At 44.4% G+C, this 21594-nt stretch overlaps 1 protein-coding gene across 1 annotated transcript in view; it reads right to left on the bottom strand.

Moving 5' to 3' along the window:
- Positions 1 to 20870, bottom strand: part of LOC126481966 (photoreceptor-specific nuclear receptor-like) — a 188903-nt gene extending 168033 nt beyond the window's left edge. The window contains exon 1 of the mRNA XM_050105930.1: positions 20763 to 20870. Within this exon, the coding sequence (XP_049961887.1) occupies positions 20763 to 20870 (108 nt within the window). The remainder of the gene's footprint in view (positions 1 to 20762) is intronic.
- Positions 20871 to 21594: the final 724 nt, after the last annotated feature.

Genomic DNA, 21594 nt, shown 5'->3' with positions numbered 1-21594 from the left:
CAGGAAGCATGGACTGTTGGTCAATGGAATCACGTTCGGTGACTGATGGCCGCGGGAGTACCTCAACATCACGCAGACAGCTAATAGCGACACTTGCCAGGTTTGGACAAGCACTGAAAAATGGTACCGCGATACTATCGCATGAGAGGAATCACATGAGGACGGAGGATGTCCATGACGTTCCCTCGTGCCGTCATAGTTGCCTTAGTCAGTACCAGCCGTGACCTGAAGACATATCCGATGGCTCCCGAGACCGTGACGCCATGAATATCATCACAAAATAACATCTACAAAATACTACTCGAAGACTGAGACCACTCCCCAGATCGCCGCCATACACTCCGACGGTGGTCATCTGGGATAGCGCAGAATTGCGATTCATCACTGAACACTCTGCGACAATGTTCATTAGTAGTCCATGTTTCCCTGTCACGGAATCACTGGAAACACAGCCGATTGTGACGTGGTGTTAACGGCGTTCTACGCGTTGGATGGTAATTTCCTGGTCCAGCTACTGCCTATCTCCGACCAACGGCGCGGGATGATACAGAATGTTGCAGCGAGTCCATTACTTGATCTCGGATGGCAGGCGAAGACATGAACGGGTTAAGATGTGCTTGGTGCTTGGTGCGATCCTCCCTTAAGTTTGTTGGACGTGGTCGACCGGAATTTCGATGGTGACTGTGGCTGCCTTCGTGTTCCCATAGAGTTTAACATCGGCCACTGCCCCTTATATACGATTGTCCCACAAATGTGGATATTGCACGACTCGCCAAACCAACTAGTTGTAGATCCACAATAAGGCCCGTTTCAAAGTAAGTCAGGTGTAGTTAAAGCTAAGTCCAACGGCTACACGGCATCTCTGTGTTTTTCACAATGATCAGCCAACATTTGACGATGTTCACGCCCATTATATACCTCACCAGGCCTGATAACAACACTAAACGGTAACGAGACTAATGCACTCTGGTGGCCGTTCTGCTGTCACCGAGGATTACAACTCCAATATCCGCCGATGCTGTGTACTTCTGTAAAGTTAGATGAACATCAGAGCATGTCGTATGGGTGCTTCATGTTGTTTGACAGGCTATATAAAACGTAAAGTATTGAATGTTATCATGGTTACTGAATATGTACGACCTCTTTAATTTTTATGGATAACAAATTCAAAATTTATGGCAATGCATTGAACTGAATTGAAACTGTAGACAAGCGCTTACCTAAGTCACATACACTGGACCCACTAAATAAGACACGACACATAAATTTCGCGAGGGTAATGTGCCGTCTTGAGCGATTAAGGAAAAAGCGACTAAAGAACACTTCGGGGGTTTCCCAGTAATCAAATACAGGCGACTTTATCTTTTTGAGCATGTAGTGTGGTGTCGTCACGCTTCGTCCTGTAACACTGTAGGATGTAACTCTGTAACAACGCTTTGTGCGTCATACGTTAGTACGAACATTGTCTATCATTTTGGTTATAGGAAACACTGGCGCCCCATTCTCTCTTCCCGATGTTAGTTATAGTTTAGGAACACATTTACTATACCTCTCCGTCTCTCTTTGTGTGCGGTATGTGTGTGTGTGGGAGGGGGGGGGGAGGGGAGACAGGCAGAGAGAGAGAGAGAGAGAGAGAGAGAGAGAGAGAGAGAGAGAAGGAATGGGAGAATTGAATCTGTTACACGCATTTCGACTTGGTCATAGCCATACTTATCTATACATTTTGCAGAATATTACACACTGTAATGACGTTATGTCACTTCTAAACCACAGAGCAAGGTGGCACAGTATTTGGGAGGGCAACGGTCCAGATCGTTGTCTGGCCATCCAGGTTTAGGTTATCCCTGATTTTCCTAAATCGCATTTGGAGGCGAATGCCGGCGTGGTTCCTTTGAAATAACAAGACCGATTTTCTGTTCCATCCTTCCCCAATCCGACCGAGCTTGTGCTCCATCTGTAATGACCTAGTCGCCGACGGGACATTAAGCTTAATGTTCCTCCCTTCCTCCTTCTTCGGAATCGGTGCTTCAGCTCGTGAGGAAAATACGACTAACCAGCAAGTCGACGCGCTGTGCATTGGTGGCGAATAACGCTGCACGTCGCTGCCCAAGTGCAGTGGGAAGGCGTGCGTGCAGTAGCGCACGGCACTTGCCGCCCTAACGCAGCGCGCTCCGCTTTATTTGCGGTGCATGTGCCAAGATTGGAGGGCAATCGAAAATTAATTATCCCCAATGGGGTTCCGCGCTCCCCCGCGCACTCTGTCGGGCCAGCATTTAATCAAGCCGGAAGCGCGGCGAGTGGGGTGGGGTGGGGGGCAGGGCTCGCGGCTCGCTCTTTCCCCTCTGGGCGGCCGGGGGCGTTAGCCGGTAATAGATATGCTAATGAAATTTCGCAAATTGCTCCTTCCCGCTCGGCTCGGCTCCTGCGCGAGAGCAGCGACGCCGCGCCGCCCCGCCTAATCCGACAAGCGGCGCGGCTCAGGTGGCGCCTGCCCTGGAACACGCCGGAGCAGCCTCCTGACGAGGCGATCGTCGGTGTACGGAAAAAAAAAGCAGCCAAGGCCGATGTAACACAAGTGATGTCTCTAGAGAGTGAGGAGACACCTTGGTTTCGAAATAGCAAAGAGGGTGATATGTGATATGTGGGGAGGCCGCTATTTATTTTTGCTTTTTATTTGTTTATACTTCGTCGAGTTCGTACAACGGAAGTTCATCTACGCCATGGTGTCCTATAAATTATATAAATCAACAACTCGCAATTAGTCCTAAGCGTGTTAGTGGCAATTTGCAGTCCGCTTATCCACATTTTACAGTCTGGAACTGCGCGACCGCTACGGTCGCAGGTTCGAATCCTGCCTCGGGCATGGATCTGTGTGATGTCCTTAGGTTAGTTAGGTTTAAGTAGTTCTAAGTTCTAGGGGACTGATGACCTCATAAGTTAAGTCCCATAGTGCTCAGAGCCATTTGAACCATATCCTCATTTCAGCTCGCTGTGGCTCAACAATTAATTCCTTCTTCAAGGGAGATTTAAAGTTCATTCCTTGTACGAATTATGTATATTCAGAAATCTATTATTTAACACGCACATCTTCTTCACATATCACAAAAATGTAAATAATCTCCTCAGCCCTCGACATAGTTCACAATCTAAATTTCCTCAAAGCTCCATTATTGGTAAACTCCTTTCCTGGGACAAATTGGTCGCGTATTTCAAAAGACATTTTAACTCGCCTAAAATTGGAAAGTTTAAATACTCGTCTCACCATGCGGATTTAGAATGCGGACGGCGCACGAAACATGCTAGACCGAAACGGAGGAGAAGTTTCACTTCACTACTGGCCATTAAAATTGCTACACCAAGAAGAAATGCAGATGATAAACGGGTATTCATTGGACAAATATATTATACCAGAACTGACATTTTCACGCAATTTGGGTCTATAGATCCTGAGAAATCAGTACCCAGAACAACCACCTCTGGCCGTAATAACGGCCTTGATACGCCTGGGCATTGAGCCAAATAGAGCTTGGATGGGGTGTACAGGTACAGCTGCTCATGCAGCTTCAACACGATACCACAGTTCATCAACAGCAGTGACTGGCGTATTGTGACGAGCCAGTTGCTCGGCCACCATTGACCAGAAGTTTCCAATTGGTGAGAGATCTGGAGAATGTGCTGGCCAGGGCAGCAGTCAAACATTGTCTGTATCCAGAAAGGCCCGTACAGGACCTGCAACATGCGGTCGTGCATTATCCTGCTGAAATGTAGGGGATCGAATGAAGGGTAGAGCACGGGTCATAACACATCTGATATGTAACGTCCACTGTTCAAATGCCGTCAGTGCGAACAATAGGTGACCGACACGTGAAACCAATGGCACCCCATACCATCAAGTCGGGTGATACGCCAGTATGGCGATGACGAATACACGCTTCCAGTGTGCGTTCACCGCGATGACGCCAAACACGGCTGCGACCATCATGATGCTGTAAACAAAACCTGGATTCATCCGAAAAAATGACGTTTTGCCATTCGTGCACCCAGGTTCGTCGTTGAGTACACTATCGTAGGCGCTCCTGTCTGTGATGCAGCGTCAAGGGTAACCGCAGCCGTGGTCTCCGAGCTGATAGTCCGTGCTGCTGCAAACGTCGTCGAACTGATCGTGCAGATGGTTGTTGTCTTGCATACGTCCCCATCTGTTGACTCAGGGATCGAGACGTGGCTGCACGATCCGTTACAGCCATTCGGATAAGATGCCTGTCATCTCGACTGCTAGTGATACGAGGCCGTTGGGATCCAGCTCGGCGTTCCGTATTACCCTCCTGAATCCACCGATTCCATATTCTACTAACAGTCATTGGATCTCGACCAACGCGACCAGCAATGTCGCGATACGATAAACCGAAATCGCAATAGGCTACAATCCGACCTTTATCAAAGTCGGAAACGTGATGGTACGCATTTCTCCTCCTTACACGAGGCATCACGACAACGTTTCACCAGGCAACGTCGGTCAGCTGCTGTTTGTGTATGAGACATCGGTCGGAAACTTTCCTCATGTCAGCACATTGTAGGTGTCGGCACCGGCGCCAACCTTGTGTGAATGCTCTGAAAAGCTAATCATTTGCATATCACAACATCTTCTTCCTGTCGGTTAAATTTTTGTGTCTGTTGCACGTCATCTTCGTGGTGTAGCAGTTTTAATGGCCAGTAGTGTACTTGCATCTCTCACGGAAGCTCCATTCCTGACAGCTGTAACAAAGTTTCTCACGATCTCTCAGAAGGTTTGCGTGCACATCCGTCCAAGCCTCCCGTTTACGATTGCTGCTAATCAATCGTGCATCGCGCAGTCCATCGCAAAGCTCGGTACAACTTGCTGAACGACGGCAGCAAAAGCCAGTGAGGGAATGAGTCCTCGAGGCAGCCTCGGTACGAAACGGGACTTGTAAACTCCCAGCGCACCTGCCTGAGTGCTCTAAAAGCGCCCTCTCGGCACACTAAATCACTGGTAATTTTCGCAATTGCGTTTTCTTTGGCTTCTCTAATTTTTCCTGTCGTAGATCTATGTTAAAGAAAATTTCATTTCCGTTTCATTTCTATATCTTAATAAGTATAATTGATACTATATTTAAATGGAACTTAACTGATCTTTGCCCCATGAACTGTCCGTTCAGTCGTCGCTGTACCCTTTTTAAAGAAAATAATCTCTTTGAAACTAGATACCTCGGAACCATTGACTAAACAGAATATGCTACGGTAACCTCTACATTCTAGCTTGTTCCTAAATAGTGGCTGATTTGTTATCTTTTTCTTACTTCTAGTCCGAACTTTACATTTCTTTTAAAAGCTCGAAAATTATTGGCAAATACTTTATAAAACTTGTCCTAACAACATATTATCATAATCAAGATCTTTAAATCAAGCCGGATGTATAATTTCGTAAAGCATCAAGTTTTGGGGAAACTTTATCTGGTAATGTTCAGACTCTGGGCCCCTTACTTTTACGTACTTTACATCCTTCTACTAACAAATTACATTGTTATAACAGTATCAAAATTTCATGTTACGGAATGGCATAACCCTTTGTCAACCGCACGAATAAGCAGGTTGCCCGCTATGCCTGAACTAAGGGTTCGGTGGTAAAGTAGGGGAAGCACTCTTTCTCTAACTCACAACGATTGCTGGCCAGCTAAGGTGCTTGCTTCCCCACAAACTGACGTCGCATTCAAAACAAAGATGATGTAATATGTTACGAAATAAACACGTAGATAGCGGTGGCGACGCTTACCAAACAAAGATGGCGTCAGATGTTACGAAATATATACATAGATGCATGTAATTATTCGTACAATAGCTACGTGGCCTCAGCTGTTTTGAATGGTCCCGCATTTATTTTACTCATTCATTTACTAAACCCCACAAATATTAAAACATTAATTTGCTGTCATTTTTATTGACTCGTAATTGCAATTTCAGGTACCAAAAGAATTCTGAACGTATCAGTAACGTGGGAAAAACACACGAAAGAAAAACGATGAGACAGATCTGAAGTAAGCAAGTAGTGACTAATGTGTTTGCTGAAGTAGCGGAGAACAAAGAGAGAGTAAATTCAACTCTGAAAACTTCCTGACTGATTAAAATTATGTGGCGGACCGGTACTCGAACCCGGAGCCTCGCTTTTTGTGGTCAATCCTTTTACCAACCGCGCAATTTTTTCAGGTCTTTTATTGCGCTGAAATGCAGTGAACTTCATCGTTGCACTAATGTTGATGCAAAGCGTAATCATTAACAACACATTCTTGAAATTGTTTACAGTAAGCAAATATTTCTTGCAGAATGTTTCCTTTGTGCTATACTTGTATATTGTTTGAACTGGTTCTACGTGTAAGTTAAAGAAATTAAACAACAGAACTTCAGTAGTTAATACAGAGTATGTAGAGGTTCGCGACCCGCACTCTCAGCTTTACTTCTGCTCTTCTCTCTCCTCTACACTCTACACTTCGCAGAACTTCTCCTTCAACCTTCCTGGTCTCCTGAAAAACGGCGAAATGGTTTAGCCACCTGCTTCCAGAACGAATCTTTCACTCAGCATCTGGGTGTGCGTTGTTTCAAAATTTCCTGTTTGACTGAATCTGTGCGTGGCGGACCGGACGCTGTGAATGTAGACCGTGAGTCTTGCCTGAATGGCTCAGTTTTCCCCTGCTCAAAAACACTGCCAAAATACAAAACATAATCCATGAATAACAAAGTACATGAACTAGTTCGCCATACATGAGCTACCAAAACTTTTACCGATGTCTACAGGTTCAGCTGAACTACACAAAAACACGTTTAGTACATAAAAACAAACTTGTCACAGCTCAGGACTAGCCAAATACTACAATGACAAGGCCAAAAACGGGCATATGTCACGAGTTTCACCCGAACATACATTCTAAAGATTGGATAATAAAAAAAAATTGAATTCAGTCGACTTTCTAACATCCCTTATGTTTGCAGATAACATGGTGTACTAATTTAGACATGCGGTGTACTAATTTAGACATTTTGGTTGGCGGCCACAAGACACACACAAATAGAAGGTAAAGTGCATGTATAATTTGAATAATAAATCTGATGTATCATGCATGTTCTCTAACCAAAACATAATCTGTATGTATGTATTTCAGGAAAGTAAAATTAGAAAACCCACTGAGGATGCCACAACTGTGGTGTAACGTGTTTGGGTGACAAAACAAAACAATAATTTGTGTATTTGCAAAAAAGCGAAACCATTCTTAATTAATTATTATTTTTACGCAAGCACGGGAACTGAGCTCAAAACTCCAATATGAAATACTTCTTCTGGCTCCAAAGTTGAAGTTCGCTATCGTGCTGGCTTTTATATAGGCCTGGCTATTATACCCTCAGAATGTCACCAGTTTACAGGTTATTTGTACATCCAAATTTCAAATTACACCATTGTTGATTCATTCATTGTGTAAAATGTATTTTAGACAGCTTGATGTTGTTCTATAGATTGTGGCTTAACATCCCGTCGGCGGTGAGGTCATTACTGTAAAATACCACATTATTGTCAAAAAAATGGTTCAAATGGTTCTGAGCACTATGCGACTTAACTTCTGAGGTCATCAGTCGCCTAGAACTTAGAACTAATTAAACCTAACTAACCTAAGGACATCACACACATCCATGCCCGAGGCAGGATTCGAACCTGCGACCGTAGCGGTCGCTCGGCTCCAGACTGTAGCGCCTAGAACCGCACGCCACTCCGGCCGGCACATTATTGTCGTTTTTGAGACTACCGTGATGGATGTTATAATTGTTTTTTCTTCTTTTATTTAACTGGGCAGCAGATACTGGTTGCAGTTCTGATGAAGTTATCTTGAGATATAATGTACTCATTGTACAGTTGCTTGCGGAATATACACTGATAAGACGAAATAGTATGACTACCTGCTTAATTACATGTTGCTCAACATATAGAACGCAATACAGCAGTGATTCGGTGTGGCATGGATTCAACAAGTCCTTGGCAGATTTCCGGAGGTGTGTAGAACCAGAGGTCTACGAATAGGTTTCTTAATATCCGATGTTTTCCATCGCGTTCAAATTACGCGAATTAGCTTCCCAAGACGTCACCTCGAACTCACCCGCATGCTGTTCAAACCACTGAAGCCCGACTCTGGGACTGTGACACGGACGGCTGTCCTGTTCGCAGATCCCCTTGAGAGAATGCAGGTGGTCAACAAAAATATTCACGTAGTTCACAGCTGCCCTGGTGCCTTTGTTTGCTACCACAGGTGACACGGAACCCCCCGTGAATGTCTCCCTCGGTATAATACTGCCCTCCAACGTCCTGCGTCAGTGGTGCGGCGCGTGTTTCGAGCAGCCGTTTGCCTAGACAAATGTTTATCCAGAAACTACCATTGACCTCGTGTAACAAGAAACGTGATTCATCCGGTCAGGCGACATGTCACCATTGACCTGCGTTCCAACCCCGATGATCCCATGCCCACTGAGTCGTAATTAACGATGCTGTTGGATCAACAAGCGAACACGTAGGGGTGCTCAACGGCGGAGTCCCTTGTTCAACACTGTGCGCTTTACGGTGTACTCCAAAGCACTTGTGTGTGCACCAGCGCTGTACTCAGTCACGAGAGCTGCCACAGATTTTGACATTATGTGCTTCACAGAGCGATCAAGCTGATGCGGCGCGGACGTCCATCACTTTGTCGCACACTCGTGGAATTGCCGTCTTTCAATCGCTTTCCGTAGATGTTCGCGATAGTAGCACGCAAACAGCCGACCGGCTAGCCATTTCTGACATGATAATTCCCATACGCAGGGCCCTGGTAATCTGACCTTAGTCAAAATCATTTATGTCAGTGAATTTCTGAATTTGCAGCTCGTATCGTCGCTAGAATGCGCCTCTCCCCCGATTCTGTTATTTCCTTACCGCGTCGTGTGTCCGCAATGCCTTCAGGTGGCATTCAGATTCGTGGTGGGCAGTGGTCATAGTGTTTTGGTTCTTTACATGTTCTAAGTGAGTGTGCGGTCTCTAATAACTCCGACATCGACCTGAAGTTTTTGCAACCTGCCTCGGAATGTGTGTTATTACCATTAAAAACCTATACTGCCAATTTTTTCCAATGTGGCCTGATTGCGGCGCGCTAGTCGTTTATCTCCTCTGCCAACGCATTAATTTCATTCATCCAACGTTCTCAATTATTCCCATCTCTGTTCCCCTACAGTTTTTTGCCTTCTGCGGCTCATTGTAGTACCATGGAAGCTATTTAGTTACCTCTTAGCACACGTCCTAGCAACCTGGCCCTTCTTCTAATCATGCTTTTCCTCGTATTCGTTTCATCGTCGTTTCTGTGGAGAACCTTCTCATTTCTTATCTTGTCAGTCCATTTATTTTCAGACTTCTGTAACATTACATCTGAAACTCTTCACTACCACTCTTTCTTGACTCTGTCACATTCTGCCACTGGTTAACCCAACTCTTCTTAAGTGCGCTTGCTACTTCTTCTTCTTCAGTGCTCAACCCCAGGGGATGGTTTGCAGCTGCAATATGCCATTCCACTCTTCTGCCTGCCTCCCTCTTCATTTCCGCATACGTAGCTCACCCCACGTCATTATAATCTGCTGCATGAATGACGTCCTTGGTCGTTCCTAGCGATTCCTTCCCTCAGCAGCTGAGTATACTATTCTTCCAGTGATGTTATTGTGTCTTAAAAGGTGGTCTTATTTACGTGTGCATCCATAGAGATCTGATCTTCTGTACTCGTCTCAGTTCCTCTTCACTGGTAACTTTATTTCGCCAGTTGATCTTCATCATGCATCTGAATCAGCAGATCTCCAGCGCATCTAGACGTCTTCTCTATTGTCCAGGTTTCACACTGATATCGGCCCACACGCCAAAGAGATGCTTTCATGATCCGTTTCCTTATTTCCAGACTGCTGTCCTTGCGGTAAGCTATTTCTTTCTCTAATTAAATGCAGCTATGATTGAATCATCTCTAAATTTGTTTTTTTTTCGCAACTTGTGTTACTTTCATTGGCAATTGGCGATGCATAGGTATACAAAAGAAAAAAGAACAAGCGCAGCTTATTTCTGCGTTCTGTAGCACTGTAATTATAGGCGGTGGCACGGCTATGTCAATACACTGTTGTCAAGAAAGACTTACGAGGAGGACACACCAACTGCTGTTACCCAATTTCGCTCATTGGAAGAGGGGTCAAAATAAGCGAACACGTGTCTCGGCTTATCCATAGATAACGACGGTCAAAGATTTCAAGGTATTTTCGAGCTACTTTATATACCGTTTACCAGGCAAAATAGTGGCTCAATGGTCAGCATCGTGGCTTTCTGATTTTGCGCCCCGTGTTCGAAATCCTGTTATCGTTTTTATTTTATTTAATTTTATTTTGTTTTCGTTATCTGCTCATGTCCGTAGAAGGTTACTACAAGACTGCTTCTGATCAAAGTTGGGGAGACAAGGGCGTTATATTAATTATAAAATCGCAGCTGTGTTTCACAACAAATGTCCTACATTTATTGGATTATGTATATGTGTACGATGTGGCTAAGAACTACAATCTCTTTAAGTTCTCATTTTCTGATTTTCATTCTCATATCAATTCTTTTATTTTATTCGTATGTTTATTCTTCAGGAAGATTTAGCGCATTCCCTTAGATTAACACGGTTTTCCGAAATCCCCAAAGGAGCTTAAATCACTAAATAAAGGCAAGGCTTCCAGTCCAGATTGTATAGCAGTCAAATTCCTTTCAGAGTATGCTGATACAATAGCTCCATATTTAGCAATTATAAACAATCTCTCGCTCACAGAAAGATCCGTACCAAAAGACTGGAAAATTGCTCAAGTCACACCAATACCCTAAAAGGGAAGTAGGAGTAATCCGCTGAATTACTGGCACATATCACTAACGTAGATTTGCAGTAGGGTTTTGGAACATATACTATGTTCGAACATTATGAAGTACCTCGAATAAAACGATTTATTGACACATAGTCAGCACGGATTCAGAAAATACCGTTCTTGTGAAACACAACTAGCTTTTTATACTCATCAAGTAATGAGTGCCTCAGACAGGGGATGTCAAATTAATTCTATATTTTTAGATTTCCAGAACTCTTTTGACGCCGTCCCTCACAAGCGCCTTCTAACCAAACTGGGTGCCTATGGAATCGACTGTATTCGTGATTTCCTGTCAGAAAGGTCACGGTTCGTAGTAATAGACGGAAAGTCATCGAATAAAACAGAAATAATATCCGGCGTTCCCCAAGGAGTTGTTCCTGATTTATATTAACGACATAGGACAAAATCTAAGTAGCCCTCTTAGATTGTTTGCAGATGATGCTGTCATTTACCGTCATGTAAAGTCATCAGATAACCAAAACGAATTGCAAAACGATTTAGGTAAGATATCTGTATGGTGCGAAAAGTGACAATTGACCGTGAATAAAGAAAAGTGTGAAGTTATTCACATGAGTAAGAAAAGAAATACGCTAAATTTCGACTATGCGGTAAGTCACACAAATCTGAAGGCTGTAAATTCAACAAAATACTTTGGAATTGCAATTACAAATAACTTAAATTGGAACGATCACATAGATAATGTTGTGGGTAGAGCAAACCAAAGCCTGCGATTCATTGGCAGAACACTTAGAAGGTGCAACAGGTCTATTAAAGAGACTGCTTACACCACGCCTGTCCGCCCTATTCTGGAGTATTGCTGTGCGGTGTGGGATCTGCGTCAGGTGGGACTGACGGATGACATCGAAAAAGTTCAAAGAAGGGCAGCTCTTTTGTATTATCGCGAAAAAGAGGAGATAGTGCCACAGACAAGTTACGTGAATTGGAGTGGAAATCATTAAAACAAAGGCGTTTTTCGTTGAGACGGGATCTTCTCGTGAAATTTCAATCACCAGTTTTCTCATCCGATTATGAAAAAATTCTGTTGTCACCCACCTTCATAGGGAGAAATGATCATCACGATAAAATAAGAGAAATCAGGGCTCGCACAGAACAATTTAAGTACTCGTTCTTCCTGCGTGCCTGACCAGAGTGGAACGGTAGAGAGACAGCTTGAAGGTGGTTCATTTAACCCTCTGCCAGGCACTTTATTGTGAATAGCAGAGTAATCACGTAGATGTAGATGTAAATGATATCGATCGTAGAAACATTGGAACCACAGATACTCCGAACAGGTCTGCCACATTTCTTGGTATGTGTCTCACTCGGGGAGAAGCCTCGTTAACACAAGCGAAGATTTCTCGAATTGGCAATAATTTGATTGCAAACGATGCATAACGGATCACTTTTCCGAGAACTGGAGCTTGCAGTTGACAATGAATCAAAATACACTACAGGAATTTCTCCAAAATTCAAACAATTTTCTCTTTTTTTTAAATTCATTAATCTGTCAGTCAGTAGACGAATAAGGAGAACGTGTGGTAACCTTCCACAGAAAAAAATTGGAAATTTGTGGTAAGGTCCTGTGGGACCAAACTGCTGAGGTCATCGGTTCGTAAGCTTACGCTTAATCCAACTTAAACTAACCTACTCTAAGGAGAATACACACACACCCATGCCCGAGGGAGGATTCGAACCTCCGACGGGGAGAGCCGCGCGAACCGTGCAAGGCGCCCCAGACCGCTCGGCTACCCTGCGCTGCCTAACCTTCCACTGATCTGGGTATGTAAATGAAAAACAAAAATAACAATCGGGTTTTGAACACGGGGCGCAAAATTAAGAAGCCGCGATGCCAATCACTGTGCTACCATTTTTTATGACGATATCGCGCTCTAAAGGGAACAGTCAATACCTGGAAAATATCTTGAAAACTTTGACTGTCATTTTCCCATAAAGGATCGAGTATCTACGGATAAGCCGAGACATGTGTTCGCTTAATTTGATCCGTCCCTCATTGAGCTAAGTTTCTGGGAAATCGGGTTATGGCACTTGCTGTGGTCTCTTCGTTGGCGTTCTGTCTACACCGCTTCACTTTAAACAGAAAATTCAAGATAAACAACAATAAAAATATTATTATGCCGTAAAAGATTTTTTGTATACACTTTGACATGTTTGAGAACACTGAGGCTTCCTGTGTGGCACTACTGGCGATGTTAAATTTGTTAAACGAATGACCTGCAGCATCCTACAGCGTCGTTCCACACGTGGAATTCTCGACCGGCAGCGCTGCAGTTTTATACATACATTTTTGTTACTTGTAAAAAAAAAAAAAGGCAATAAAGATTTAATTAACTGTGGTTTCGCCGAAGCGTCGTGTATAATGGAATTTCCAGCAGGGCGCGCTGCGCGTGTGTAATTATGAAGCAGGGGCTCGCTGCAGGCGCAGTTTTTAGCGTGCCGCCTGCTAATTACTTTCCGATTGCGCCGTTAGGGGCGCACCTGCGCTGCTAAGTCGCCAGAGCACGCATGCACACTCACGCAGACACACACACACACACACACACACACACCACGATCACATATAGAACATGAACGATACTGAGATGCGGCAATAACGGTTGCAAGTGACCAAAGCCATATATTTGAAACTCACTAGGGTCGTGCTGCTTGAAGTACGAATTCGTGCTGGCTGCCAATTTTCGGGTACAGAACTACATTGGTAGGATAATTAGGCCCTGCGATCGACTGTGATTACCACCTACTCAGGTGACAAAAGTCATAGGATACCTCCTCATATCGCGTCGGTCATCCTTTTGCACAGGGTAGTGCAGCAACTCGACGTGGCATGGACTCAACAAGTCGCTGGAAGTGCTTTGGAAAAATATTGAGCCATGCTGACTCTATAACAGTCCATAATTACGAAAGTGTTGCCGGTGCATGATTTTGGGCACGAACTGACCTCTCGATTATGTCGCGTAAATGTTCGACGAGATCCATGTCGGGCGATCTGGGTAGCCAAACCATTCGCTCGAACTGTCCAGTGTGTTCTTCAAACCAATCGTGAACAGTTGTGTCCTGATGACATGGCGCAGTCCCATTCGTAAAAGTTCCATCGTTGTTTGGGAACATGAATGGCTGCAAACGGCCTCCGAGTATCCGAATATAACCATTTCTAGTCAATGATCGGTTCATCTGGACCAGGGAACCCAGTCGTTTCCGTGTAAATACGGCCGCACACCATTATGGAGTCACCATCAGCTTACACTGTGTCTTGTTGAGAACTTGGGTCCGTAGCTTCGTCACGCTTGAACCCTACAGTCAGCTCTTACCAACTGAAATCGGGAGTCATGGTGGCCAGAGTTAAGTAGTTAGTATATCTTTCAGAATTACATTTCAGAGACAGGACGACCTGGTGGAAAAACGGTCGAGAAAGTGCGTTGTCCTAAAAGGCAGCTACATCCTAATGTGCATTATTTCAAGTAAAAATTCGGTATTTTAGACTTTCATTCCACCCGCGCAGGTTTTTCACTGTTCCTGTAAATCAGTGCAAGTGAATACAGGAAGCGCTTTCGACCGATTTTCTTCAGTATGCCTGCCAAACCCAAGTCTGCGCTATACCTGAAAGATTATTAAGCTAGTGATGCTATTTTTGTAGTCCGCAAGAGTGGAGTTAAAATCCCTGTCTGACCATCGTGATCAGGGAAAATTCGGAAAATGACAGGATTCTTTCTTTGGTAAGATTACAGCCCAACCGAGTCCTCATTGTCCCTCAAGTGAGCCAGCGCTACTCCTGTCATAACCTTACTGTCAACGAGACTTTTGAATGTAATTAACCTAGTGAAGATCACGAACCGTCGATACATACTTCAAAGCATGAGGTCATGGCGTCTGCGTCGGTAATGGTTGTATATAGCCTTTGAAGATGGTCTTCGATTGTTTTGTATACATATTGTGGTTGGTGCCTTGCATGACGTTGGTTACTACACTTTTTGTTTCTCGTGGAGATGACGATCCACTAAGGAGGCGATCGCTTGGATCGTGTTGCATGTTAGATGTATACAGCTTGATCTTCCTAAATGGAAACAAACTGTGGGAAACGATCCCTGAAAGAATGATGAGCAAAAAAGGTCATATGGACATATGGCCGGAAATACGTTCCAAGGGAGCTACATCCACTTGAAAGTGGAGATAAAAGATCTTTGACAGTGTAGGTTCTAGTGATTGAAAGCATACGTGCGAACACATCAGACAGGTGGGAATTTTCTCTCTGAAGTAGTATTTTAGTTGTACGATGGCACCGAACCGTCAGCAACAGTTTAGCGTCAATGTGTGGGCGGGAATTATCGGTCACCACCTCGTGGGACCAGACATCTTCCGACAACGCCTCAGAGGTGAGGCATATCTGCACATTCTGCAGGTAACCCTGTTTTCTCTGCTGGAAGGCGTGCCTTTGGTAGTACGAAGGGTAACGTGGCTCTGCATGATAGCGTTCCAGCTCACTTCCTCGACATCTACCCTGACCACACATTGATGCTGAATGGGTGATGATGGTTCGCTGTCACGTTACTACTGAAACACTAGTACATAGAGAATATTCCCATTTGCCTGGTGCATTCTTGCGTGTGCTTTCAATAACTGGAACCAATACTGTCAAAGATCTTTTATCTCCAAATTCAAGACGATGGACTCACTTTGGAACGCGCTTCCGGCCATGTATCCTTCTTTTTTCTCTCTATCCTCTCAGGGATCGTTTCCTGCAGTTTGTCTCCATTTAGAACAATCACTCTTTATAGATCTATTAGAGATGGCAAATGTACTGAAGATCGCGGTACTATTCTCCGCTTTCACCAGTGATGGCACAATCGTCAAAATGTTTTAAACGTAGGTTGTGGTGACACATTGATCTTTAGCTTAACTCGAGGTTTAGGTTAGATTAAAAGGTCATGGTTCGATTGTGAGTTGGTGAAACCAACGAATGAGTAATAACCAACCTTTTGTTGTGTAGGTACAAGATGAAGGAAAGCCTCTTTTCTCCAAGGGCGATTCAGTAGTTTCCAGAGTTTAATATGTTTGAAATTGTGGATGACAAGTATATCCACGGCCAACCCCCCATCCACTTCCTCCCATCTCGAATTATCTTCGTGGCCACATTAGTTTACTTACTTAGGCACTTACTAGGTTTGCCACGAAAACTGCAGTATGTCTTTGACCTCGCCAATCAGCCTGATCCATCCTTCTCGATCCATACATTCATCTCCAGCTAGCCACATAGTTCGCACGCCCTCTCCGGTCCCGTCAATCCATCTCAGCCTTTGTCTTCCTCTCGGTCTGTTACCACTAATGTCTCCTTCCACCACCCGTCCTGGTGGTCTACACATCGCGTGCCCAGAAAACTTCGGACTCGTCTCTTTAATGCCCAGCGATTTATACAAATCCTGCACTTCGCGGTTTTTCCTTTTTCTCCAGTCGTCTCCATCCTTCACTGCTCCTAAAATCAATATCATAATAGCATTCTCAAATGTATGGAGCTTTCTTTCAACATTTTGGGTCAGAGTCTCTGTTCTGTATGGGATCACAGGTTGTATTACAGGCCTGTAGATCTTCGTGGACCTCAGTGGAAGCCGAGACTTGAGCAGCTTCCCGAGTGCAAACGTTCACATTTATTTTATTAAATATTCGTGTTTTTATTGACACCGTCCATTGGTCATTTCTCCAGGATCGTATCTCCACCATACTGATGAGGTAAACGCTCTACTACTCTTCTACAATTACAGCACAGGCCGTTCCCTCGGTGTGTGTGACCAGTTTCGCTCCGCTTAGCTGATATTTGCTTTGACAAGTGACGGGCTGGGCTGCAGCAGTGGGCACTTGTTTTCGCAATTGTGGCGTGCGAGAGTTGCGCGAGGTCACGACACGGGCGCCCGCCGCCCGCGGCTGTGACACGTTTTAGCAGAGTGCCGGCGACAGCTGCGCTCCACTCCGGCACACCTAACGAGGTTTGCCGCCGCCGCCCTGGCGCTGGGCAGATCACCCGCCCGTGAGGACGACGCACAACTGACACATTGTTCCCAGCCAGAGGCCGTCCCTCTGCTTCAGTTCTCTGAGCGGTGATGGCCCTCACACGACAGAAGCGACATTCCAAAATAAATCAACAAACACTAAAGGTTGTACGAGTTGGCTACATATACGATAACAAACTTTTATCACTCTAATTTTAATCACGTTGTTGTAATCGAAGTGATGAGCGAAGGCTCGTTTTGCGCATCTGACATCACGAATTCTCTGATAGCCAGTGAGCATTTATTAGTTTTCTCAGCGCTCCGCGGCGTAAATCGTAGACAGTGCGAGCATTAAACGTGATCATAGCGCGTTAGTGAATTTTTAATTTCGTTTGTTGCGAGTTGTCTTGGCTAAGCGACAAATTCCACATAAACAAGAGAGAGACGTAAGTTACAGAATATACGCTTTCTTCAAGTCCGAAGCAGAAAACGGTGGAACAGGTGTGGTGTGGTTGGTCAGGGGTGTAACGTCTGCTTCGTTTTCTGCAGACGGCAGGTAAACTTCTTGTGTGCGAACAAGCATGTGGATTTTACCGTAGGGCAGAGAAGATCCATTGTGGACGTATTAGACGGGCCGGTCCTGTGCGGGCATCGTTCGTTCGTGAATCCGACTATACAATGTGAAAATTATTTCAACCGACAAATTCTGGGAGGTTGCACGAGACAACTAAGCAAGTGTTTTTCCCGTGAGCATTTCTTAAACCGGTAGAGGGAGTTTCCTCTGGATGAAAATTAATTAATCTAACAAACTCTGGGAGGCTGCCTGGGACAATGAAAACGCTTTTTCTGATGTAGTGAAGTGGAATACCTACAGCCGTCCTTACGATGTTATTTATTATATGGCTACCAGTTCCGGTGCTTCAGTGTACCATCTTCAGTCCTTAAATGAGGGTGATGGGATTAACTGCAATCGTTATACGACTGGAATTAACCCCATCAGCATCAGTTAAGGCCTGAAGATGGTGCACTGAAGCACCGAAACTGGTAGCCATACAATAAATAAAATCGTAACGACGGCTGTATGTGTTCCGCTTCATTACATAAGTGAACGACCGAAGTCGCTCAAAACTCCAATATGATGCATGGACATACAGACACTTTCCTTAATGTATTTTCGTCTGAGGACAGACAAGTCTTAATTCTTTATTATCAACAAACATCAACATTAGCAAAACACTACTGGCCATTAAAATTGCTACACCACGAAGATGACGTGCTACAGACGCGGAGTTTAACCGACAGGAAGACGATGCGGTGACATGCAAATGATTACCTTTTCAGAGCATTCACACAAGGTTGGCGCCAGTGACGACACCTACAACGTGCTGACATGAGGAAAATTTCCAACCGATTTCTCATACACAAACAGCAGTTGACCGGCGTTGCCTGGTGAAACGTTGTTGTGATGCCTCGTGTAAGGAGGAGAAATGCGTACCATCACGTTTCCGACTTTGATAAAGGTCGGATTGTAGCCTATCGCGATTGCGGTTTACCGTATCACGACATTGCTGCTCGCGTTGGTCGAGTTCCAATGACTGTTAGCAGACTATGGAATCGGTGGGTTCAGGAGGGTAATACGGAACGCCGTGCTGGATCCCAACGGCCTCGTATCACTAGCATTCGAGATGACAGGCATCTTATCCGCATGGCTGTAACGGATCGTGCAGCCACGTCTCAATCCCTGAGTCAACAGATGGGGACGTTTGCAAGACAACAACCATCTGCACGATCGGTTCGACGACGTTTGCAGCAGCATGGACTATCAGCTCGGAGACCATGGCTGCGGTTACCCTTGACGCTGCATCACAGACAGGAGCGCCTGCTATGGTGTACTCAACGACGAATCTGGATGCACGAATGGCAAAACGTCATTTTTTCGGATGAATCCAGGTTCTGTTTACAGCATCATGATGGTCGCATCCGTGTTTGGCGACATCGCGGTGAACGCACATTGGAAGCGTGTATTCGTCATCGCCATACTGGCGTATCACCCGGCGTGATGGTATGGGGTGCCATTGGTTACACGTCTCGGTCACCTATTGTTCGCATTGACGGCACTTTGAACAATGGACGTTACATTTCAGGTGTGTTACGACCCGTGACTCTACCCTTCATTCGATCCCTGCGAAACCCTACATTTCAGCAGGATAATGCACGAACCCATGTTGGAGGTCCTGTACGGGCCTTTCTGGATACAGAAAATGTTCGACTGCTGCCCTGGCCAGCACATTCTCCAGATGTCTCACCAATTGAAAACTTCTGATCAATGGTGGCCGAGCAACTGGCTCGTCACAATACGCCAGTCACTACTCTTGATGAACTGTGGTATCGTGTTGAAGCTGCATGGGCAGCTGTACGTGTACACGCCATCCAAGCTGTTTGACTCAATGCCCAGGCGTATCAAGGCCGTTATTACGGCCAGAGGTGGTTGTTCTGGTTTCTTATTTCTCAGGATCTATGCACCCAAATGACGTGAAAATGTAATCACATGTCAGTTCTAGTATAATATATTTGTCCTATGAACACCAGTTTATCATCTGCATTTTTGCTTGGTGTAGCAATTTTAATGGCCAGTAGTGTACTTCAGTTACAGTAGAGGTTCAAAAATCCTTCCATTGACTTGTAAACAGAGATTACAATGGTGGATCATGTTCTGTCTAACAAGATCATAGACTGCAGGAGTATTCTTAATTCCTACTGCTGCTGCTATCCGAGCAACCAGAGCTTCTTCTGGTTCAACAGGGGTTTTGTATACGAGGGTGCATATATTTAGTCACACATAGGGGACCAGAGGAGTCAAATCAGAGAATCGAGTAGACACTCTCAATTCATTTTTCTGGAAACTGTCGGTTCAAGAATCGACGCACAGATGAAATGTGCCGATGTCCTGTCATGCTGGAACCACATGCGCTGTCCGTGGCATGTCGTTTATTAACTTTGGCAAAGCTTTGGCGAGGAAATTGTAATAATTCTTGTCATTTAATGACCTAGGTAGGAGATTTGGTTCAATTGAACGGTCACCAACAACATCTATCCACACATTCTTGCAACCGCAGTTGATGAGTGCGAATTAATGTGGCATGTTGATTAACCTCACTTCGAACATGCGAATTGTGGGTATTGAAGACTTCATCACGCCCGAAGTGATATACACTTTGTCACAAGCCGCTTCACGTCAAGGAAGTCGGGCTGTATTGCAGAAATAGTATATGGAACGAAAATCTGTATTAATCACTCTTATTACTTGTGTTAATTACTCGAGATTAGAGCCACAATTTGGCCGTTGGTGGTCACGCAATTTCCATTACTTCGGGTTTGCAGGGCCCGCGCTTGGATCTTAACTTATATAACGACCAATTGGTAATTCAAGGCATGTTCTGCTCCACATGGACGGTCTTGTTTCCTGTGTTCTTTCTTTACAGTACTTGTACTCTCTGTGTGTAAGTGCTGTCGGTGTGTATATTACAGACACAAGCGGACGAACGTTTTTTTCGCGGTGTGTGGGTAAGTTATTCGTCTTACAAGTCCAAGGTATGTAAGAGGCCCAGAGCACAGGTCAAACAAGAAATGTTTTCAGTTTCAGGGCGTAATTCTGTCAGTAAATTTACATCAAATTTAAAGTCAAATCTGTCCAAAGAATGGGCTCGATGCGTTCGAATACGGTAGGTCAAGTCAGATAAGAATCTAAATTACAAGCATTTAAATGGACTGCCTATAAGTGTAACATTAATTTCAGTACAACTCGGGGCAGGAACTTACAAGCATTATGCTAGATACAAGTTGTGGGTAGTCACTTTCATTGAACTGCGGGTTACAAGCGTTTGCACTGAAAGGATCCTGCTTCACCCCCTTTAATATAAATGTCATTTTTGATTATTTTGAAATTAGACCAGCAGCTTAGCTTTCTGTTGTCTTTTATCGTACTTCTGTTCTATGCATGGAGAAAGAATTCGTGGGACTAACTTGTGTTATCTGTGTCCCACATCAGCAGCCTCTTCCTTCTATTTGTCTATATTATGAATAAGCTCTGCAATGTGTGGATGTGTGAGTAACTGAGCGTGTATATGTACTGGTAGAAATCGGAGCAGTTTATTTCTTTCTTGAGTAAAGTCATGATATTTTCTGTCGAGTTCTGTTGAAACGTGTCCTATAAAATGATGTGCTGTAGAGCAAAGGTCATCCTACATTTTTAATGTCTTTCTATTGGCCAAGTACCCATCGAATCTTAACAGTTTTTCTAATCGTACAGCACCCTCCCACCCAGTAAAAAAAGAAGCAGGCCTCAGCGGCCAACTGTTAGAAAGTTTTCTGTACCGTCTTCCTGGGGACGTGAGTATTAATGTTCGTTAGAGCATTCCCTTTATTTGGAATAACTGCAGTTAAATATCCGTTTGCAATGTAGGGAACTATCGTCATATACTCGAATTAATAACCAAGGATTGTATTCACGAAGGACAACATTTTTATTCTAATAGCTTATAAGTATAATATGGACTGTGGTGTTAGCATTTTGTCCTACAGTTGATATTGAACCCTTGTCTTCAACATGTCCGTGGTTAAAAACAGAATTTGCTTTCGCTTCCATTAATTA

Source organism: Schistocerca serialis, chromosome 5 (assembly GCF_023864345.2).
Source record: "Schistocerca serialis cubense isolate TAMUIC-IGC-003099 chromosome 5, iqSchSeri2.2, whole genome shotgun sequence".
NCBI classification, from domain to species: domain Eukaryota; kingdom Metazoa; phylum Arthropoda; class Insecta; order Orthoptera; family Acrididae; genus Schistocerca; species Schistocerca serialis.
The sequence above is the reverse complement of the archived record's forward strand: the minus strand, read 5'-3'. Positions and strand labels throughout refer to the sequence as shown.